The 23,599-nt window shown below is 58.9% G+C and overlaps 1 protein-coding gene across 1 annotated transcript in view; it reads right to left on the reverse strand.

Annotated features, from left to right (window-relative positions):
- The window catches only part of PRDM16 (PR domain containing 16), a 313,737-nt gene that overhangs the window by 22,120 nt on the left and 268,018 nt on the right, over window positions 1-23,599 (reverse strand). The window contains exons 5-9 of the mRNA XM_012662204.1: window positions 21,867-22,001; window positions 11,150-11,252; window positions 5,154-5,364; window positions 3,457-3,604; window positions 2,699-2,852 (exon numbers count right to left, since the gene is read on the reverse strand). Coding sequence (XP_012517658.1) covers window positions 2,699-2,852; window positions 3,457-3,604; window positions 5,154-5,364; window positions 11,150-11,252; window positions 21,867-22,001 — 751 coding nt within the window. The remainder of the gene's footprint in view (window positions 1-2,698; window positions 2,853-3,456; window positions 3,605-5,153; window positions 5,365-11,149; window positions 11,253-21,866; window positions 22,002-23,599) is intronic.

Genomic DNA, 23,599 nt, shown 5'->3' on the forward strand with positions numbered 1-23,599 from the left:
CCCTCAGGTCACCCGTCTGGCCCTCAGGGAGGCGCGCAGGCCAAATGGCCCAATGAGTGACACCTGGCTCTGTCCGTGGTCCTCGTCAGTGGCCGCTGCCACTCTAACTCGGAAAGACTGGCCGAGGGGCCTCCTCCCCCAAGCTGCTTGGGGAGGGGCCGCGGCTGTGCCCGGGCTCAGGGACCCTCGGTTTCCACCCATCACTCACGTGACGTAGGGTCCTACGGTGGGTGGGGCTGCAGACACCCTGGGGCTGCAGAGAGGGCTCAGGAGACCAAGGCTGCCGGAGGGGCAGGTCCCGGGCCCTGGGGGTGGCCCGTGGCTGGCTCGGAGCCCACGAGGGGAGGCGGCGCCTGCAGGGGCGGAAGAAGCCATGGTGCCTGGTGCAGGGAGCCCCCGGGCCCTGCCAGGGTGGGAGGGTCCTGGCCTAGTGCGGGTCCGCAGGCTCTTCATCGTAGGCTGTCTGCGTGAATGCACATGCACTCGCACACTTGCACACTCGCAGTGCACCGACCCACGTGTGCACACGCACACACACATGCACACTTATTCCTGCAAGGTCCTCTGTGGACACGAGCCCAGGAGGAGACTGCCTGCTTCCCGCCTAGATACGCTTTCTCTCTCCCTCCCTCCCCTCCCCTCACACAAACACACACACACACACATACGTGCACACCCCCCAGTGCACGCTGAGCTCCCAGTGGGAGACACGTCAACGCAATGACCGTCCCTGGGTCTGTGTGGTCAGTGAGGCGGGGGCTTGGGGGCGTCCGTCTGCTGTGCGGGGCTGTGTCACCCAGCGGTGGACACAGAGTCCGCATGTCGGTCCTGCACCACCGGGCGCTCCCTCCTCGAAGGGGCCAAGTCATCTGGACTCCTCCCGCTTGTCTGCGAGGTTTCCTCCCCCAGCCTGAACACAGACCCTCTCGCGGACGCCAGGGGACCGAGGGACGCTGTCCGAGCGCCACAGGGTGCGCGTGGCTTTTCTCACGTCTAATCTCTTTCTAACGGAACGAGTATCCATAAACCCAATCTGGCCACGTTTGGGGTTTTCTATTTGCTTTATCCCCTTAGCCAAAGCCAAGGCACAAAGGGGGCCTGGAGCGCAGACAAGAGGCGCGAGGGCCACGAGCCTCCCCCTGGGCTGCCCTTCCAAGCGGAGTCCTTGCCGCACAGCAGGAACAGTGGCTTGGGCCCGAGTGCTGCGGTTCCTGGAACTCGTGTTATTAATATGACCCAACGGGACTTTAAAACCCTTGTTTGCAAGCCCAGAAAGGCAGTGACGTCTAAACCTATGTTTGATTTTCTTGTTTCCAAGCTTGCTTTAAAACTCCGAGCCATTATTTCCTGCACTGACACGTGCCCGTCCCGCAGCGGGAGGCAGGGGACGCACATCCCCACTCCCCCACCCCCCGCTCCGCCTTGCTCCCCTTGAGCCAGCCCCTTCCAGGGGAATGGACGCTGCCCCGGGGCCGCCCTGATGCTGTCTTTGTGGGGCCTGCACTGAGGAGTGGCCGATAAATGCAAAAGCGAAATTCACGGAGCAGCCAATCGGCGGCTCTTTCTCCCTTTGGCTCCTCAGCTGTGGCCGCCAGTGCACCGCCAAGGCGGGGATCCGGGTCAGCTCTCGCGAGGTGGGCTGGCAGCGGGAGCCCGACAGAGGCCTGGCTGGCCGGCCGGTGTCTCCTCTCTGGGCAGGTGGTCAGTGCCGGAGTGGCCCCCACGCTGGGGGAGCCCGAGAGGTGCGAGGGCAGGGCCAGACGCCCCGAGCCAACACCTGGGCTCTGCGGTGCAGCTCTGGGCACCTGGTTGCTTAACGTCTCTCGGCCTCAGTGTCCTTCCCTGTCAGCTGGGACAGAGGCCCCGCTTGAGGGATTTTTGCGTGATGCTGTGTGATCACTTGGGGGAGACGAGGACTCCACAGACGGAACCCCCTGATGACGTGGGTCCAAGTCCCTGCACTGGCCCAGAAGGCCCTGGGACCTGGCCCTGCTGACCTCTGACCCCTCTCTTACTACCACCGCACTCATGCCCAAACACACCCTGGCCCCAAGGCCCCTGTGCTCACTGCTCTACGCGGAGCCTCCACAGGCACCCAGCGCCCACCAGGGCCCCTCTCTTAGGCCTCCGGTTGAATACGCAGGAGCGGCACCTGCCCCAGCTCTAACCTGTCGCCTTGTTTACGCGGCTGTCCGTCTCCTCCACGGGAGCAGCCCCACCAGGACAGGGGCACGTTTCTTTAGGGCCAGCCCCAGCCCCATAGAACAGCGCTGGACACCCCAGGGGCCCCAGGAGACACCACACTCTGTAAACACCCACTGGGATGGTCACCAGCGGGGCAGGACAGACGATACCCTCTGGGGCTCAGCCGGGGGGGGGCGGTGAACAGAGGTGACGGGGGTCCCTGGGGGAGGGAGGTCCCCCAGCTCCTCCGGCAGGACCTGGACCACTGGGATGGTCCTTCCCGCCACCCACTCCCTCCTCTGGCCAGGAAGGAATAGCCGGCAGGAAAGGCCAGCAGAGAGGCAGGGAGCAAAGCCGGGAGGGTGGCCCTGGGAGAGCTGCCTGGGCCAGGCCGCACGTGGCAGAGGTGTCAGAACCTGCCACGGTGTTTTCTGGACAAACAGGGCCCCTGGATAGGGGCCAGCCGAGGCCCACACGCCGGGGGCCCGGTGGGGGCTGGGCGGGGGCAACTTACATATGAAAGGCTTGACCGTGCTGTGGATGTGCTTGTGCTGCTTCAGGCCCGAGGACGTGGCAAAGGTCTTCCCGCAATCCGGGCAGGCGTGGGCCCGCGCGCCCACGTGCTGCGAGCGAATGTGCCGCTGCAGGTTGCTGGGGTCCGTGAACACCTGGGGAGGGGCAGGAGCCGTTGGCTGGCGCCCTGGCTGGACACCCCCCGTGGCCTGGTCCCGGCCACTGGACTGGAGCTGTGACGGCAGGGCCCTGCCGGTCTCAGCCGACACTCTGCCCTCTGCACGGGCGGGAGGGGACAGGTGTCTGCCCTGGCAATGACCTGCTGAGGTCTCAGGTGAGCCACCAAGCCTCCCCCTGCCCCGGTCTCCCCCACAGTTCCTCAGAAGGCCGGCCGCGAGGCTGTACACACCAGGGCGCAGAAAGTGTTTTTAGGCTACGCGGCTACGACCCCCGAGGGCTGGGCCGGGGAGGCTCGCCCCTCTAGCCCCTGCCCTGCCCGGGTTCTGGTCTTGGCCCTGATCCTTCCCAGCTGTGCCACACGATCTTCTGAGACTCCCTTTCACTCCCAGTAGAAGGTTAGGACCCGAGCAGCCTCAGGGGCATCTAACCCGTCCAGCCATACTTAATCCGAGAACTCGCGGCAGGGCTGTCGGAGGATGGGCTCGACACCTGTCTGCAGCCTCCCACTGTGTCTGGGCTGAGCCAGGGCTCCCGGGGCAGGGCGCGCACGGCCGCGGCAGGAGCACGCGTCCGCGTTACCTTCACACAGTTTTCACATTCGAAGCGCTTGCCGCTGTCGTGGGACATCTGGTGGCGGATGAGGTTGGACTTCCAGTTGAAGGCCTTGGGACACTGGTCACACTTGTACTCGCGCTCCTCTGTGTGGATGATCATGTGCTGCTCCAAGCTGTGCACAGAGGACGGGGGTCACTTCAGGGCCTTCTGCCCGGCGGGGGGAGCCCAGCCCTACACCGCTTTTCTGAGTGGCCCCTCGAAGCCCCCGCCACACTGCTGGGGGATCAGGGCGTGTGCTGGCATCTCTCTGGATTGGCCAGGGGCACGAGGGGCAGAGAAGCCCCCCATGTCAGATGAGGAGCCCTTTCCTTCCCACTCCTATGGTCTGCGTGACCTCAGGGACACCCAGCGTGGACAGAGCCCCCGGCCCCCGGCCTGGCTGCCCTCGGGTTGTTCCTGAGCTGGGGCTAAGCTTGGGCCCCAGAAACAAGGGGTCCAGAGGCCTCAACATTGTCACGAGCCCCACGGTGGGGGTGGCCCCGGGACTCCCGCGGCCAGCCAAGCCAGGCAGGCGCAGAGGCGGCAGGGGAGTCACAGGCGTGTCTCCATCGGGACGTGGGAAGGTGTGGAGCACAGCTGCTCAGGCCACTCCACTAGGACGAGCCAGCAGCTCCGACCCCGCCTCTCCGGGGACACCCTGCTTCTCCTCCGTCCCGGGGACGACTGTTAATCTTCATGAGCAGAGCAGTAATATATCACGGCCCGTTAATTACGGGCCCAGCCATCCATTCAGATCAGAAACGCCTGCTCTCGAGCATCGGGAGATTGTATCTTTTTCCCTGTTGTTAATTGTGATTTATGTGTTTATGTAAAGAAAACACAGACCCTCTTAAGCGGTGCTCACTGCGCAGGCCCCCAGTTGGGATTTGCCCAAACGCTTATTTTCTCAGTCATCTGTTCAGGGTGGAGGGTTTGCGGTCCCCAGGGAGGCGGAGGAGGGACGGCGGTAAGTCCCCAGCAATCACACAGCCGGTTAGGGGCCTGATGGGGTCTGCTCCGACTTTGCGGGGCTGTCCCGCAGGGAATTCTCAACTGCGGGAGGAGGGACGCACGTGGGGAAGGTTCCCGTGGTTCCGGAGCCCTGGGTCTGAGTGTCCCGGCTTCACCCCCACACGGCCCAGGATCCCATCTCTCCTGGGGGCCGCACAGGTGCCCAAGCCCCCCAGGCCCCAGGTCCACACTCCTGCCTGGCCTCCAGGCGGGGAGGGCCAGGTGGGCTGGCTCCCATCTGTGACGTCTCTGCTGTGACGGATGGCTGCCACCCTGTGGGGACCCGGGGAGCCCTGGGTGACCCCTTCCTGCTCCTGCCCACTATCTGAGAAGGAGCTGCTCTCGTGTCCGGGAGGGGGGCCTCCAGGACTCCCTCGGTGGTGGGCACCCGGCCCCATCCCAGTCTGGGACCTTATTCTGGAAGTAGCCGGGCGCTTGGCAGCTGCAGCTCTCAGGATCTCGCCTGTGTTTTACTCTGTTCTAGTTGTCACCACATTGCAGCCCTGACTATGCAGGACCACGGGGTCAGGGGACACCTGTTGAGTGGGCCGGACACACGTCCCCACGGGCGTTTCCACCTGTCCCTGGAGCCCTGCCTGCCAGGGTGGGTGGGGCCGGGGACCAAAGGCCAGCCAGGGAGGAGGAGGGGCGAGGGGACCGGCAGGCGGCACCTGTACTTGTTTGGGAACATCCGCTCGCAGTCCTTGCACTCGTGGGACTGGCCGCCGCCCCCGCTGCCGAGACCCTCAGGCTTGAGCTCCTCCGCCAGGCCCTCGTAGAGCGCGGCTCCCACCGAGCCGCACGCGTACTTCTTGTGGCGCCGCAGGTCCACCTTGGACTGGAAGAGCTCGTCACACTCGTCACAGCGGAACGTGGGCTCCTCTGCAAGACAGAGGACAAGGTGGCCGGCGAGCCCGAGAGCCTGTGCCAGCCGTTCCCGCTGCGCTTCCCGCCAGCCCTCGTCCCGACCCCCAAGGCTGCCCCGGGCCCTGCAGACCACAGGGACGAGCCCCGGGCAGTGCCCAAGGACACGATCTGTGCCTCATGGGGACGCCGAGCTACACCCGAGTCCTGCCTTTGTCTCAGGCGGCCCTGGCGGGCTGAGGAGGCCCCACGCTCGGGAGAGTAGAAGGAAGCCCGGCCAAGTGCTTTGTTTATGAATTAGGAGAGAAAGGACGACAGAGCTCCAATGCATATAATAAATTATTGTCATCAAGGTCAAACAAATTAAAGGGGGGCAGCTATTATTACGTTTACGAGGCAGCATCCTGACCACGGTGCCAAGCCAAACAATCGGCCTGGAGCTGTCATCCTGGTGGGGAGGCTTCTGGGCTCATCCGGCCCCCCTGCCTGCAGCCACTGAACAGCAGCTTCCCACCTGGAGCGGGGCCCCCACAAGACCCTGTGTCCCACCTCAGTCTGGAAAGAGAACAGCTCTTGCCCCTGTGAATTGAACATGCATAGTGTGCTTGTGTGCACCAGGGTGTAAATGCATGTGTGCATCGCGTGTACGAGCGTGCAGCTATGCGTGCACATGCAAATGTGTGCACATAAGTGTGAATGTTCCCGCATATCTGCATCCACAGTTGTGCATCTTTGTGTGAATGTGTGTCTGTGTGGGTGCACATACGTACTCATGTGCATGTATAGGAATGTGTGTGCATGTGTTTCTGTATGTGCACACATGTGTGAATATTTGTATGCATTGGCATATTTCCACACCTGCACACATGTGGTTTGTGTGTGCATGTGTGCAAGTGTGCCTGCATGTTTGGGTAGAGCACATTTGTGTGTTCATGTATGTGCATGCTTTGCTCAAGTGAATGTGCATGTGTTTCTGTGTGCATGTGTGTTTGTATGTTATGTATGCATGTGTGCATGCTATGTATTTATGTTTGTGTGCATGGGTGACAGTGTTTTTACGTGCACATCTGTGCATGTGAATGTGTGAATATGCACACTGTGTGCACGTGTTTGTATGTGCCAATGTGTGTGCAGTTGTGCATACATGAATATGTGTGCACGTTTGTGTGTGCATGAGTGTGTTATGGGAGTGTATCTGTGCATGTGGTAATGTGCATTTTCTGTGCGAATGTGTGTTCATGTGCATTTGTGTGCATGTGTGAATGCGAATTTGGGTGTGTGCGCATGCCGGGACTGGCCTGGTGTCCAGCATGGAGAAGAGCCTGATTAAATCGGCCTGAACCCTGGGTGTAGAGGCTGAGAGGCAGGGGCCGGGGGCACAGATGGAAGAGGATGTCGCCTTCTGTCCCCTCCCCCCATCAGAGAGACCACGGCAACCATGGACCATTTCCGAGTCCCAAGCAGAGGGTGAGCCACTTTGCAGCCTGGGCAGCGCCGGGGTTACCCAGAAGCGTCACCTCCTTGCTGCCTGGAAGGTTCCTGTGCCTAAGAGCTACTCTCCGTATCTGGCCTGGGTCACACCCAGCACCCCTCTTGGTGTGCACTTGGAGCCCCCTAGCCCGAATCGCAGATGCCCCAGGTGGAGACTCACGCGGGGGCCCGGCTCCGATACGCTGCGGCCGAGCACACAGGATGGCGCCACTCAGATACCTGAACGCTGGCCAGATGTGGCTCTCTGTCATGTCTTTGGACAGCGGGGAGTATCTGGAAGGCCAAGAGGAGCCCTGGACACGTGTGTGTTTGGGGCCGACTGGGCAGGCACCGCTGCTGGTCATGATGCACCAAACACCACGACCTGATTATCAGCCCGTGTCCAGGCGCCCTGGCCCTGCTCGCCGCCCCGAGCCTTTGGAAAGCCCTCATTTGGGGGAAAACAAGACGCTAAAGGGAGTAAAGCCGTGGGATGCCCAGGACCTGTGGACCCCACACCTCAGCCCTGCCCTCCCGGCTTGGAAGGCCCCATCCAGACGTCTCCAGGTAAGGCCACGGGCGGAGCTTCCCAGACACCTGCTGAGCAAACCAAACCCCTCTGGGGTGGGCTCACCCTTGAGTGCCAGGAGGAACCTTGGACATGACATGTGGCATGGGGAGGAGGCAGGCAATAAATAAACACACTGCCAGTCTACAAAATGCTGCCCTTGGAATACAATGCATCTGCGAACGCTTTGCAGGACAAGTGTCTACCGGGAAAACACGGAGCGGCCACGCTGACTCCCGAGGCTACTGGGAATGCCCGTGTGGCAGGCCCTGTCCTGGGAGCTCAGCGGGATTCACGCACGCAAGCCTCGCACCAGTCCGGGGCACCAGCGTTTGTATGCTGCTTCAGAACAGGTAAACTGAGGCTGGGAGAGACTGATGAATTCACATGAAGAGGCAGAACAGTGAGTCTGGAGTCCCCACCGTTCAGGGACCCCGAAGCAGGGCCGGCGGCCCCGATTTCCCACCGAGGGCTGCGAGAAAAGCAAGGTGAGAGAGCCAGCACGCAGGGCGCCCACCCTCAACCCCTCTGCAGCCCTTCCCTGTTTTGAGAAATTCGGATTTTCACCAGGGAGCGAGTCCCCGAGTGCTGAGAACACCGTCTCGGGACAGAGCCAACCGCAGACCCTTAAAGCCGCCTGCGGGCTCATTCCAACTTCCCGGGCTGCACGGAGGCTGAGACGGGGCCTCCCACCAGCATCGCGGTTAAGTTAGAAATGCCAGTTTTTGTTTGAGTCTTTTTGGACCCAACGAAGAACAATCATAGAAGTTGAAATTTGGGAACAAAGACAAGAAGAAGTGCCAACCCCACCCACACAACCACTGACTGACCAACTTATTTTTCCACTTCTCATTTAGAATTTGGATTTAAAATGAAAATTTTTGGATTTCCAATGAGAATTCAGTCTGATTTTCACTCTGACGGCATGCGAGGGTCCCCGGAGGTGGTGGGACCAACCTTGGAGACGAACGTGGCCCCCTCTCCTCCGCCCCCTTCACTGCATGGACTCAAGTCTGCCCCGTCAAAGGACAGAGGACAGGCTGGTGCCGAGGGCTGTGGACGAGTCTCCCAGGTGTCTTCCAGGCAGATAGGCCGGCCCTGATACACCCCCAGGGCCCACGGGAGCGGGCGGGAAGGGCGGGCACAGCTCATGGCTCCCAGCACAGAGAATTTCTGTTGTAAAGAAATACTGAAAGAATCTGCCCTATCGCAGCAGCGTGTAGCGTCCTAGCGCACTCTCTCCGTCCCACACGTCTGCACAAAGCGCGCTCACTGCATCCTCTCGCCCTCGTTTGCAGAGAGGAAGGGCGAATCATTACAAACCTTTCCAAAAAGCAAACAATATTTGAATGGAAATGATTTTCTTCATTTTCTCCCAAGAGCGAGAAGTTCTCAGAAAGAGAACTCTTCCCCTCTCCACCGTAGCATAAACACAAAATCAGTCGCCGGGAGGGATCTGAACGTGGCTTCCCTCCGGTCTGCAGCACTTGGGTGAGAAACAGGCTTGCGTTTCTTTGCAGAACTGTGGCTCTGCAGGAACCTTCCAGCCCCAGCACTGCAGGGCACACGCTCTACTCTGCCCCATGGGCTGGCAGCCAGGCCCTCCATGTCGTCCACAATACCTGGGCGCAGTCCCCAGCCGAGCACAAAAACTAGTGGCTGGAAACGAACCCTCCGCACTGGAGTCTGGCGCAGGCTGGGGCTCTCACTCTGCCTCCCCCCTGCGACCAACTCAAGTCACGCCACGCGGCTGGCCCTGCGTTTGTCAGGTCTGTGCCTCGCTTGTCTGTCTCGAGTTCCATCAGCAACTTTCAGGACAGAGCAGGAACGCAACAGAAAAATACATCCGCACCTAATGGCCCGGGAGAGCTGAGGGGTTCGCAATTACGTGGCATCTACGTGCTGGTCTCCCAGACCGGGGGCTCAGCAAAGTCCCCGAGCTTCTTCCAATCCCTGCAGTGATAAGGGGCTGGCTCCATTTGGCCGGGGTCTGGATAAAAGATTTTTATGATAATTATCTTAGTGAGGAACATTTTTGTATTTTCTTTCTGTGCGATTCAGAGTTTAACTGGGGGGGGGGGGGCTGCCACGGAGGCACGACCTTGACAGAAAAGGGCAGGAAAAGTCAAATATTTGATGTTGGACTGTTCTGTGTAGAAAGCAATTAGCCCGCAAACGTCTGATAAATTATTAGGAAAATGTAGATGTTGGCTATTTAATATCGGGGGTTGGAGCAGGGTGGAGAGCAGGAATCGAGGTTTTTCTTAGAAAAACCTTTTGGAAGAAAGAAATTTCATTACACAAATGAAATTCCTCGGTCAAGCGCTCTCCGCACGTCCAGCAGCTTTGTCTTTGGCGCTCTCCCGGGTTATCCAAGACACGCGGGTCTGTTCAACAATTGTTCTAAGGAAAACGAGACCTCGCCCCCCTGCTGCCCAGATCTCGGCAATTTATTTTTCTTTTCTCAACGGCCTAATTAAAACCAAACTTTAGAGGAGAGTACAGACAGGATCCGGCTCATAAAACCGTCCTTCTGAGGCGATTTCCCTTCGGACAGCTCACGGACATCAGGCGCTATGGCGCGAAGGGGCCACACTGATTCTGGGCCACACTGGGCAACCAAAAAGGTAAATTAAGGCAGAGTTCTGTGTCTGGTCTCAGCCTCCCTGCTAATGCCAGGGCCAGCTTCCTGGCCGAGGCAACGCCACTCCTTCACCGTGAAATGAGAGTGGGTCCTGGGAGGAACGTGCCGTGAATGATGTCAGCCGTGAGTCCCGGTGTGCTTGCGAGGACGGCAAGGAGGCACGACGGGAGACTCCAACCGCCTGCCTTTCTCCAGCACGAGCTGGAGTCGCCAGCTCCGGAAACGGCTCGAAGGGGAGGCTGCTGCTCCGTTATGTGGGGGTCTCGTCCAAAGAAAAGAAGTTGGACGCGAACCCTGCAGCCACCGGCTCAGCGGGGCTGGCGGCTCGGTCCCGCACTGCCCAAGGAGCCTTCCCCAGCCGCCGCTCCAGTCGACAGGGTGGGGGCAGGGAAATAAGTCTGTATCTCAGAAAAGCCGTGTGAGACCGGACCGTTCTCCGCACTCTCTCAGGTGTACTTGGTGCAGAGCAACGAGGAAGAGAAACCCCCTTGCCGCGCCCTCCTCAGCAGACACCACGAGAGAAACCAAGAGGAAGGGACATTCCGAGGGCTCCGTGCAGCCCTGTGCGGAAGAGCTTGGTGGCCGGCCGCCACCACGAGACCCGACCCGGATCCCACGTATTCCCTCTTGCCGGGTAAGCTTCCAACATTTCTGCTGGACTGCGATCTTCAGATGCACATCGCTTTAAAAGATACATATGCCATCACCTTCCTCTTAAATAAAACGGAAACATCTCACACCAAGGAGAGTTCACAGCGGCCGAAAATGCCTCCAAGCTATGAAACTGATTTCGTGCCTCTCGGCTGTTAGTTTAAGTACTGGGAAGAGCAAAGGACGCTGCTGTTGCTGCTGATAATAATAATATAGTTTTAAAAAAAATTCACCTAGGATTCTAACACCACAGAGATGTAACTCAACATGGTAGCACTTCGCCTGCTTGCCCAAAACCCTTCTTAAATTTGGGGTAAAACTCCTACGCCCTGAGGAGGGAGAAAGGAAGCCCGTAGGTGGAGGTGCCCGGAGGTGCTTCTGCTGCAAAGCCCTGGCGCAGCCACCAGCTACAAACGGGCATAAAGCGGTGAGAGTCCCTGGGTCCTCCCGGGGGGGCGGGAGGGGCTTACCGTCCAGACCGGGCGGCGCCGCGCCCAGCGGGTAGATGCCGTCCTTCACGTGCACCAGCAGCTCCTCACCGGGCTCGACGTCCTTGATGACTTTATAGTAAATCTAGAAGGAGAGACCGGAGGGAGAGGTGAGCGCTGCCGTCCGTCGGGGTCCGGAAAGTCTCCCTGTGCACACTCAGCCCCACGCGCCCGCCACCTGACCTGTCTTCTCACTGCCGCTAAGGGGGTCCCCTCGGGCACTTTTGCAGAATGTGCTCAAAAGGAACTGAGTCCCCTTTGAATTTATTTTATCCAGTTTTGGGATTTGATAAAGCGGGTGCAACATTAAATAGGTGAGGGTCCCCATCAAAGTTCCCAACCAGGGAGTGTCTTTGGGGACACTCAGCAGGAGCCGCTCTTTCATCGGGAGTGCAGCTGGGCGGCTCTCGAGTTTCCTCCGTTAGAGCCTGTGTGTGTAAATGAGACGCTCTGCTGCCGGGCTGGGTGGGTGAGGGGGAGCTCGGCGTGTAGAGTGAATTTGGTTGTTTCCGAAAGTGGCCAGAGCTGAGTCCTAGCAGTGGGTCAGGTCACAGGGCAGGGAAGTCGGGGGGCAGTGGCGAGTGCCTGCTGCAGGCTTGCTGCCTGGCGGCTGACCCCCCAGGCCAAGGTCTGAGATGGGGACACCCTGAGAACAGGTGGGCTCAGGGTACATTCTTTAGTCTGGAGTAAAACTTGGGGTCCAAGGGAACTACACTTGGGGTGTCCAGCTCTGAGCAGCGCTGCTCTGAGCCACGTCAGCTGTAGCGTGCCAACGTGTCTCCTGAAACAAGGCAGTCATCCTGGGGGTGTTGACATCGGGTCAAGGTGAAGAAAACACCTTGGGAGTGTTGGGAGGGGAGTGTAGGGAGGGGAGGCCAGGCCGTCTGGGACAGTTCAGGAAGGGGAGCCCCAGGAAGGGCATCTTGGGTCCGGAACCGCTGGATGGAGGGTGCATCTCTCTCAGGGCAATCGCTGCCCACCCCGGCACATGGGTGTCTGGCTACATGCTGACGACAGTGACCACAGAGATTACAGGAACCCGAGGGCCTGCCCAGAGGACTGGCTGGGAGGCCGCAGAGGCCCAGGAGGAGCGTACCTGCCCCTGGGAGGCCTGGAGCTCGGGCTCCCCCAGGGAAAAGGGCTGGTCTAGACTCAGAAAGGGGAGTGTCCCCAGGGACTGCGGGGAGATGTCCGTCCTTGCTGTGGGCGACATTCCTGTCCCCACTGGCCAGCCAGGCTCCCTAGTGGCTGGCCCTGGCTCCCCAGAGACGGAGCTCAGCGCGCTGCCTCCCCCTCCCCCACGGCTGTGGGCTCCATTATAAACCGCCACTTCCGGCTAACTCCAGGGTGGCACCAACACACTCCCAAAAGGACACGGGTGACACCTGACATCACAGAGCAGAAACACCCACACGTGCGCCGTGTATCTTGCTGGTGAGTGGAGTTCTCTCATGCGGTAGCTGGCAGCACTTGTTTTATTTGGCAATTATTCTCAAGTAAGTTGCTAAAATAATGAGGAGATTTAAAAATGGAGAGTAGCAACTGGACCCTGTTAACGTCCCTAACTAAACCCATCATTAGGACCCCAGTTTTGTACCATCGTATCTAAAAAGTCACACAGTGGCTGAATAACTGTTTCTTAAAAAAAAATAAAGCAGACTTTAGCCACTGAATTTCAAAATCGGACCCTAGGTGCTAGATGGGGAGAAGCACCCAGGGACAAGCCCAGGTGACCTCTGATCAATAAACCAGAAACAGTCCCGCCCTCCTCTGGGCAACAAGGGGGCGTATGCAGCAAGCGCATGCTTAATGCCGGGCCTGGCTCACATCCCTGGTCCCAGAGTTGGGGTAGGTGGCCAGGTGGCCGGCATACCTGGGGCTCCTCGAGGGTCCCCGTGGGGCACCGTAGGCCTGGCCCTGTGGCTCCCACCCTGGCTGGCCAAACGTCCTCCGGACAGGCTGCCCGGTGGCTGGGGCGCGGGGGTGGGGGTATGGGGGGGCGTGGCCACTTCCATGCTCCGCCTTGTCTTCTCCGAGGGCCGCCCCCTCCACTCCAGCTGCGGAGGCCAGCCGCTCCCTTCCCCCACCCCTTCCGGGGGCAGCCAGACCTCCTGGGTCCCCACCAGCTCCTAGGGGCACCCAGCCTCCCGGGGACCCTCCTCTGAGGACCCCACACGCCCACAGCTCTGCTCCTCAGCTCGGCTCATCAGGGCCACCCGGGACCCCGATCCCCCGGCTCTGAGGGCGCCCAGCCCCCCTCCCCTTCAAGAACCGCAGGGAATCCGGAGACCCCTCACTCCATCTCGACCCCTCTCCAAGGGCCGCCCGACCTACTGCTCTGCCCGCTGGCTCCTGGGGCCCCCGGTGCCTGGGACGTCCCCCGAGCGCGGATGGCGTCCCGAGCGGGGGTGGGAGGGTCTGGCGCGATCAGCCACGGACACCCCCTCCCCTCCCTTGCAGCGGGACCCCCAGAAGGAGGGCGCCAGGCGGGCGCGCCCAGGACACGGGCGGCAGCAGCGCCGTGGCTGCTGGGACTTTGAGCCGCAGGCGGAATTAATCGCTGTTAGTGCTGCTGGCGGGCCGGGGAGGGGTCGGGGCTCCCCGACCGGCCGCCACCTGAAGGGGACCCCGACGAGGGGAACAGAAGTCGCGCAAAAGTCTCCAAATCCCGCCGCCCCGCCCGTGCGAGGCGCACACAAAAGCTGCCGCCGCGTTTACGACCCTCCCAAGAGGCACAAAAGGCCTGATCAGCCAGACGCGGGGCCGCGCGGTTCCTGGTCGGGTCCTGGTCCGCGGGGCCCGGGACTTTCTGGGACAAAGGCCGCGGTGGGAACGGGGCGTCTGCGCGCTCCGGGGGCACTGCAATTGCGCGTTTGCTGCACTGTGCGCCCTTCGCGGGGCCTGTGCCTGCTGCTGGCGCGCCCCGGTCATGATCCCCTCGCTGTGCGCCCCTCGGGCGCTCGCTCCGACCGCGGGCCGGGTGGCTTCACGGGTAGACTGAGGCCGGCATTTTCACAAAAGGAAAAACGAAGGAGTCTCCCACGGCCCCCACCGCCAACAGCTGCCTTAGGGGAGGGTGCGTGGCCGCAGGGAAGGAAAAAGAACCGTATATTTAAGTGACAGCATCTAGGTGTCCCCTTTCCCTAAACAGCAGCGTCGGCCACACTATTCAAGCCCTGTCTGAGTGCCGGGTTGTGTTGCCCCAGCCAGGCTGGAACTTCCTCTTGGGTTCAGGTGCTGAGGGTGGGGAGCCGCTCAACAGCTGAGTTTGCCGGCCCAGTAAACCTCTGCTCGAAACAGCTTTAAAAATAATGATGCCAAACAGACTTGGTCTAAAGTTAAGTCCTTGTTTCGACACTCCGGGCTCTCTTTGTGACAACAATGACTTTATTGAACACGGGTGAACAGCGCCAGAGACAGGTCCTCAGAGTCGTAGCTGTGTCTAATGTGACCCTGCCTGTTTTCTCCCCGTTTTACCACTTTCCAGACACAAATGGGTGGCCCCATGTAGGTAAACCGAGCTCTGGAGGACTAAGTGGCCGCATTCCCAACGACAGGCGGAGAGACTGCCGAGAAGAGCTGGAGGAAGTTCAGGCCCCGATCACTTAGAGCAAGCCTCTCACGAAGACGAGCGTCATTCCCCCGGCAACATTCTCTAAGACAAAAATGTTTCGCGTTTACAACAGCTGTCAGGTTTTGGATATTTCTCCTTACAGTGTCTTACACATTTTTTAAAATATCAAATCAAGTCAAAGGAAAGATACTAATTTTGAATATGAAGACTTAAATTCCACAATTTCCATTTCTACTTAACTTTACAATTTTGAAACTTAGGTGAACAACTGCATCCAAATTATACCAGGTAGAAATGACTAGATTGCGGATTAGAAGTCGGTGGGTTGAACACAAGCTGCAGACCCCGCTCTCTCCTCCCTGGAATAAATAATTCTTTTTCAATTACGTGAACTGCTGGGCTACTTTCTCTTTTCTTTTCTTTGACTAGTATAAGAAACTTTTAAAGGAACTTTGAATACAAGAGATGACATCTCTTTCAATGTATTTATCTTCAGAAAAAAAAACTGAATCTCTCACCATCCTGGATTTCAGAATTCAGCTGTGCAGTCTCTGGTGTGGCGTGCAAGAGGCTTTTCTCACAAAACCCTTGCAAGCAGCGAGTGGAATTTGAATTCCTTTAAAATTGTTTCCAAAAAGCAAATTCACCTAGTGACCCTGTCTGCCCTTCACCTGTCCTTCTGGGAGGGGACGCTGCACGGAGGGTCCCTGGGCACGTTTTCATTCGTGTCTCGGGGACCTCCGAAGAAGCAGCTGACGCCTCGAGACATCGTGGACTTTGGTCTCACCGAGTAGCTTAACTTCTTCTCCCTCTAGGAAGGGGCTGTGGACACCCAGAGCCCTGGGCCGAGGGGCTGAGCATTTGGGGTTTAAAAAACAACCATGGACGGTGCCCCAGGAGCCAGCGGGGACAGCGCCGGCAGCACACGGGACTCAGGCAGGACTCAGGCAGAGCTCCCCGGTTCTCCGTGCCCTTGCGCCTGCCTGGGGCCTGGTTTTGGGTCCTCTTTCTCGGCTCCGAGCAGGAGCGAGGACACAGTGGTTCTGGGCTAGGCACCCTGGGCAGGCTCCAGGGACACGCAGACAATCCCTTCCTCCAGTGGAGGGAGGAAAAGACACGCCGGGGGCCCGGGCTCTGCCCCGTTCCTCTCTCCCCACGTGTTGCTAAGGCAGTTTCATTTGTGCCTAAATCTTTATCATCTTGTTGCTATCTATGGTCACCTTTCCAGCAGCTCAAACATTAATGAAACAAAACTCTATACATTTGTCTCTTTCTTACTTGTCCAGTTTGGATCTGGATTATAGAAGTATAAATTATTAGTCCACAGTTACGTCCTCTTACTTGTTCTTAAATAACTTCTTCTAAGAAAGTGTTGTATTTGATTCAGAAGGAAAAGAATGACCATAGATTCCGACCAACGGTCAGCACAGATACCTGACGGCACAACTGCATTTCAACTTCGCTCCTCACCGACAGGAGGACCATTTGGCTCCAAAGAGAGGCCTGTAGGATGCGACAGTTTTCTGACTCAAAACGAATCGGATATATCTCACAAGTCTTTTGTACGCTGATTAAGAGTTGTTAAAAGGGATCCTCTGCCCTCACCCTTCCCATTGTCAGAGGGAAAATCGTATCTCATCGTCGGAGGTTACCGATTCAACCGACCACGTTACAAATTTATGATTTTTAATTTTAAAAATTGTGGGAGATGAAAGCGAAGGGAATAAGGAAATGTCGGGTGGGGGCAGAGCAGGATGATGCATGCTGGGTGCCCTCTGTTTAGAACTCCCACCCTGGCAGGCCCCACGCCTCCCCAGAAACGGGGACTCGGGTCGGAGCCGGGGAAACGAAAGCGGAAGGAGACTGCCCCTCGCCAGCAGGCTGCGCTTTGGCCCGGGCAGCGCCAGGTGTTCATCAAAAACAAGTGCCGGCTCTCCTCACCACGGTGCTGCCCGGCTATCAGTCGGCTCAGCTCCTAATAAATGCCTCCGTGGAACACGCTCCCGGAGGGGCTTCCCTGCTCCACGTGGGCGGCCAGCCGCTGGCGCTCGCTGCAGCCTCTGGCCGATAGGCCCAGCCTGGCGCCCCGGCGTCCTCTGCTCTGCGGAGGGATGTGTTGGGAGCTGGGCTTCCCTGACACCCGGCCATCCCTGGGTGCCGTACAGGCTGACAGAGTGGGCTGCTTTTCTCGACTAGGGGCGCTGCTGGTAGTCCAAGAGCCTTTCCAAGGTGTGTTGGGGGTCCGAGGCCCCGAGTCGTGCTCCCCAGTACGCCTGTGACCTGAGCCCCACCTCCCACCAGCCTCCGCCCGCTGGCCGGTTGACATCCCGCCACCAACATGCTTGCCCTGTCGAGGCGAGGTGAGAAACAGAAAGGAAGCTGCGCGTGACTCGGCCTCTCCCCGCTCCTGCTTCCTCCTGTGGGCACTTCACTTCCAAGTTCTTGTTTTCTTTCTCAACATTAAAACAAATCCAGGAACAGACCCTGTCTGTGTGTCCTGAAACATTTTGAACCAACGCATTTGCTCATAACTGCAAGAGAAAGAACCAGCCAGGGGTGATCTGAACGTCTTGCATTTTCCCGAAAGGGAAGTAGGAGTTGCAGGTGGCGGGAGGGAGCGGGCAGGGGCTGTGCGCCCAAAGTGCACCGAGACTCCTGTGGGCGCGTCCTCTGCCCTCTGGTTGGTGCTAAGATGAGAAAGCAAACGAAGGCGCCCTGTGGTGACCTGGACACGCTCGGCTGTCAAACGACGCTCTAGGGCTGCGATCGGACCACCTCTGACATGCTGGGAGAAAGGTGTGGCCTTGATCTCTCCAGCGACTGCTTGGAGGTTTGGTTCCGGTCAGCCTGGCCGCCCCCAAGCCCGGCATGCCCTTGGCTATGGCCCGTGGCCTCCGTGCATACAGAAAAACCACAAGTCACCTTTCAGGCCATGCGGCTGGGCTGAGGAGGAAACACATGGCCCCGTGTGGCCTCAGCTGCTGCTTGGCTGCCTGACCCAGAGCAGCAAGGAAGGGGACAGAGGCCAGCTTCTGAGGACCAAGGGCCAGAGTGATGGGACCGGTCACTTCTCATGAAACCCCCTGGGGCTGGGGCCCCCCAGAGCCACAGGCACCAGGAGGGGGAGTCTTGTCACCTAGATGAGGACGTGGAGGTGGCCGGTGAGCACGTCTCTGCAGCCCCATGGCCATGGGGATGCAGGAATCTACGAGAAGATGGCTCAGCCCCCTGCAGACCTGTGCTGGAGAGGGGCGGGAGCCTGGGCCAGCCCGGCCTGGAAGGGAGGGGCACCGGGGCCTCCCCAGCCACCTGCATCCCCGGGCCAAGGCACCGGGAGGTGCTGGCTCGCCGGAAGGAGTCCTTGGGGAGATGCGGGACAGTTGCCAAGCCTTTCCAGGCCCTGGGGCTTACTGTTTCTCATGTTGCTGTCCCCCCAGCCCACCCCAGGTTGCTGCACAGGAGCACATAAGCCGACCTTCTATACCAAGGCAGGTGTCTCAGCCACATCAGGTGAGGCTGGATGGGGGCTCCCCAGAGCGCCCCAAGGGAGAACTAGTTAGCCTTTAGCTGCACGGAACCCTGAGGACGTGGGGGTGGCCCCTGCTCCCAGAGCCTGTCGGCATGCATGACGCCCCGCAGGCAGCAAAGGCCAGCAGGGGCCTGGGAGGGGCCTTGGGAGACGCAGCTCCCCGACCTCCACCGTGCCGGCGTGTAGGTCTCTTCCAGGGACACGGGACCATCCAGGAGGCTCCTGAGTCGCACAAGTCCTGGCGGCCAGCCCGAGTCCCCCTCCGCACGCGGGCCTGAGCATGCAGCTCAGAGCCGCCTCTCTCTTCCACCTGTCAGGAGGGCTCATCTCCTCCATGAGGCTGAGGCTTCCAGAACTTCCTCTTTAGGATGCGGAGACCCTCTTCTGCCCCAGTCTCTTCTCTCTTCTGAAAGTCGGGCGAAGCTCGTGTGTCTTGAACTTCAAACGATGCTCATGGTTTTCTGACCTCAGTGCACTCCCGGCGGAACTCCGTTTGGCAAACCCCACGGTGTTCTGTGGATGTTCAGAGCGGTTTCCTCCCCTTCCATGTGTGTGCTGCACTGGGCGGGGCGGGGAGGGCGCATGCACTCGGGGGACAGAAAGGGAGAGGCTGTTCACGCGCGTGTGTGTGTAAGTGCGTGCATGTGTGTGTGCGTGTGTGTGTGTGTGTGAGTGCGTGTGTGTGTGTGTGTGTGTGTGTGAGTGTGTGTGTGTGTTCGTCAGTACCAGGAACTCCTGGCAGAACCCTGGGCACGATGGGAACCTGAGAAACCCCGTTACCATCCTGTAGCATTTTCCTTCTCAAAGAGAGGCCTGTCTTCAAAAATCTCTGTTTTATTGTTAATATTTCAGGGACATTTTTATTTAAGCTCCACAAAGAGTCAAAAGAGGTTGCTTTGCAAGAACCCACGTCTCCATGGCCGAGACCTGGGACTGAGGCTGCGTGGCCATCCCACCGAGACAGCATTTAAAAAGTAGTTTGAAGGCTATTATATGCCCTTCAGAGAAGTATTTCTAAAAGTCATTGCATTTAACCAACGAGTATTTATTGAGAGTCTATGAGTTTCTGGAAGCAGTTTTTTCCTATTATTATTACTAGAATTTAAATCTTACTATTCAGAGGAAAATACATCCCACAAATTTCTCATTTTCCTTTGATAACTGCAATCCTAAGTTGAGATTTCAGGACAAGACGCTAAGTGCATGACGACTTCTCTGCCACTGTCCTCCCTGTGCCCGCGGGGCCGTCTCCTCCGGCCTCTGGGGGGTTCCTGCTTTCCTGGGCATTTTGGGGGCCACTGCCACGTGGATTACCAAGTTCAGAGGTGCACCCTTGGGGGGCATTGGTGGGAATGTTGGTTGCCCTGTGACGCCCGTTGTCACCCGCTATGGTAGGAGGGAGTTCCCGGGGGCAGAAGTCTCCTCTCCCTCAGAGGGGAAGGGTCTCAACACAGGGGCTGAGGGGGTTGGAAATGCACCACCATGTGGAGGAATTTCTCTCTGCTTTGGGCCGTTTTGGGGTTGCATTTGCTCAAATGTGCTTTCTAAATCCCCTCTGCGTTGTGGCTTTAATTCAGCCCACAGGCCCAAAGCAGGGGCGTCAATCCCGGGAGGCAGCGCTGGAGAGAAGCATCTGGCGGGTGAGGGGCCCCGGGTTTAGGTAACAACCGAGCGAGCGCGCTCTGCACTCCGGACGGAGCTGCGGGATGAGTGGCGGCGGCGTTAAATTTGGCGGAATCATACATTTTATGGATCACTGTTCCGCCCTGGCAGAAAGCACCCTGCCCCAGTCCTGACGGTGGAGACGCAGCCGGCTGCAAGGCCGTCGGATCCATTTGGACCTCATGTGCAGCTAACAGAAAAGCTTCCCTGACATATTACTAATACAGATTTTTTAAAGACAGGCATCTCTTTGAGAAAATGACACATCTGTTTTTTTTTTTTTTTTTTAAAGCTAGACACATTAAAGAAACCTACTTCCCTGCGTAAGTTTAGTTCAAATGTTCTAATAAACATTTATTTCTTAAATTCAAACACTGGATTTCTCATTACTCTAGGCAGCACCTCACAAAAGCACGGCCCTGGCCGGCCCCCACAGACGGAGGGCACAGGCTCGCTGCAGCCCGGAGCGCCGGGACGGGCGGGAAGGACGCCTTCCACGCGCCTTAGCTCTAATTTTCCTCCACTCAGATTTCACTTTCATCTGCAAGAAAGGAAAGATTTTGTGTGTTTTTTTTTGTTTTGTTCTAATGTTTAAGATTATTCTTTTGCTTTCTTTCTTTTCCTTTCGCAATCAGAAAAAGTTATTTTCAAAATGTTTTGTTTAACTGAAAGCCATCCAAGTCCCTGCAGCAGAGGCCGATGCGTGCCCCCATCTGGAACCAGCTCGCGTCCAGCGGAGCGACTGCTTGGTCCGGACCCGGCCCCAGGCCGGAGACCGAGCAGACGAGTGGATGCTTCCCGGGCTCGGGCCTCCCTGGTGCTCGCTCTCTGAATTTCTTATGCGAAATTGTTTCTCTCAAGTCAAGAGCCTGGAACCACTTGTAACAGTTTGCACCGGCTATGCCAGAATGTGCCCTTTGTCATGTGGTCTTCGCACACATTTTCAAAGCAATGGAATCTCTTTCTTCGCAGGTGAAATCTCACGTGTAGCCCCTAGATAACACAGGCAAAAGCAACCACTCCGACGGAGGGGCTGGGGGCTGTAGGCACCCCAGGGAACCCAGGATGACAACTGCCACTGGGGCGGCTCCAGAGCACAGTTTCCAGGGGCCACTTGCAAACTTGTAACGCAAGAAATCAACGAAGCAGCGACCCGCACCTGGGACACGTTGCCTTCTGGGGTCAGAAGAAACGCCGCAGCTCCCTCCCGATCTGCCTGCGGGTCTGGCCGTCTGTCCGTGGGTGACAGGGACAAGCCACAGAGCTCGACGAGGGTCCAATCCAGTGAGCTTAAGGGGGTCCTCGGCCCCGGGGGTGGCCAGGGCCAAGCCAGGACCACACAGCTCGGGAATATTATCCATTTGGACTTTGTGCCAAAAAGGGCCGGTGCCCTTCACCGCTGGTCAGGCCGTGTCAGCAACTCCCGGGGGCTCCGGGCGGTGGGGGCCTCGCCTCAGCCCGGCCTGGCCACGGACACACCTGAGCAGCTTCCGGTCGGCCAGCGCTGACCCTCCCGGGAAACTCGGTTCAGCAGCGCCGTTTAGACGTGATTCTCGCCTTGGCAGTTTCTGCGCTCTGCTGCTCCCGTGTCTGATTGGCAGTGGCATTTGCGGGGGACGTGGACCCCCGTGGGCTGGGATCCTGCCCATGCTGTCTGCCCTGCTTCACCCAAACCATTGTTGTTCGACTCTCACACCACATCAGCCTCTGCAGGGGCTGCTGACCAAAGGCAGCGGCGGAGCATTCGCGGGATAGGCAGCTCCCCAGCACTGGCCAAGCACCAAACGGCCGCCTACCCCATGCAGGGGGAGGCTCGGCCAGCGTCCCCGGCAGCGGCTCAGCCACCCCTCACCTCGACAGCTCCACCGATTTGATGCCGTGTCCGCAAGGACAACTCCGAGGCAGGGAGCCCCCGTGTGCAGGCCCGGACCTACCTGCTCATTGATCTGACACATGGTGAGGTTTTGGTCGTCACAGGAACATGCCACTCGGATGTACTTGAGCCAGCTGCCGGCCCCTGCCTGGGCAGCATCCACGCAGAACTTCTCGCTGCCCAGGTCTTCAGAGATCTGCCCGGACAGAAAGAAACCAAGGGTCAGCGGTGCCCTGTGAGCTAGAGTGTGCACACTGCATTTCCCAGCAGAATCCTGGCCGTGTGGGCTCGGGCAGGAGGGCAGTCAGCACCTGCAGCTCGGCCCCCTCCCAACCAGCCCTCCCAGGCCCAGAGCCCCTGGCATCCCGGCAGAGGGCAGGGGACGGCCTTTCCCTCCTCACCGAGCGGACTGCTGCCCTGGGCAGGCAACAGAATGAGGCTCCAGTGTTGCAGCCCCGGCAGAGCCACGTGTGAGCGCAGAGCCCTCCACTAGGCAGAGCCGGGCGCTGGGCTGCAGAGAACCGTGTTTGAAGGTGAAGCTGTTGCTGGGTGTGCGTGCATGTGTGTGTGTGTGTGTGTGTGTGTGTGTGTGTGTGTGTGTGCATGCTCACGTCAGCTTGCACAGCATCCTGAAAGTAAGAAAAGCATTTAGTTTCCTTAAGACTGGAAAGTTTCAGTTTGACACCCGCGCGAGCACCACTGTTCTCACCACGCCCTCAGAGCCACGCGCGCTGACCGGGCTTCAACCTGGCGCTGCCGCTGCCTCTCCATGTCGCTTCTGACGGCAGAGCGGCAGCTTCTCAGGCTTGTTTTTCTCATCTGGCATCACCCTGCACCTCTGCAAGCATCGTTTGTGAGAAGACCTGACCCCCTGTCTACTGCCGAGAGAGGGTGTCCCCTAGCATGGCTGGACCACGAGTCCAGCCTCCCACGCACCACCTTCTCTGTTCGGTGCCGACTTTGGGTCCCGAATCCCAGGCCATCGAAGCCAGCAGCACCTTGCGCGAGCTTCCTGGGAAGCCCAGCCCCAGCCCAGGGAGGGTGGGGGAAAGGCAGTGGGCAGGGGCTGAGAACACCCCTACACTGAGATCCTGAAAGCAGAAAGGCTGTGTCCAGATGGGCAGGTGTGTTCTTGGGCAAGTGTGTCCCGGTGGGCAGGTATGTTCTTGGGCAGGTGTGTCCTGGTGGGCAGGTGTGTCCTGGTGGGCAGATGTGTTCTTGGGCAGGTGTGTCCCGGTGGGCAGGTGTGTCCTGGTGGGCAGATGTGTTCTTGGGCAGGTGTGTCCTGGTGGGCAGGTGTGTCCCGGTGGGCAGGTGTATCCTGGTGGGCAGATGTGTTCTTGGGCAGGTGTGTCCTGGTGGGCAGGTGTGTCTGGGTGGGCAGGTGTATCCTGGTGGGCAGGTGTGTTCTTGGACAGGTGTGTCTTGGTGGGCAGATGTGTTCCTGGGCAGGTGTGTCCGGGGGCAGTGCACCCAGGCAGGCAGAAGTGGTGGAAGCAGGGAGTCAGAAGGACCTGGTGAAGTCTGGGCAAGGGGGCGTTGACCTGTCCAAGTAAAAACTGGAAGCAGACTCTGGGCACCCCGGGCCCCATTCCCCAGAGTTCTCCGGAGTGCTCCGTTATGAACACCAGGGCCTGGCACAGAGGAAGGCGTCTATCCACCTGAGGTCTAGGAGCCACCCACTCCTGGCCAGAGAGTCGAGGGCCTTGTAAGCAGTTCAGGTGCTTCCTAAGCACCTGACATCCACAGACACTTCCTAAGCCACTGAGGGCGACCTGGCCTCAGAGCCGGTGA

The sequence above is a fragment of the Propithecus coquereli genome, unplaced genomic scaffold (genome assembly GCF_000956105.1).
Source record: "Propithecus coquereli isolate 6110/MARCELLA unplaced genomic scaffold, Pcoq_1.0 Scaffold757, whole genome shotgun sequence".
NCBI classification, from domain to species: Eukaryota; Metazoa; Chordata; class Mammalia; order Primates; family Indriidae; genus Propithecus; species Propithecus coquereli.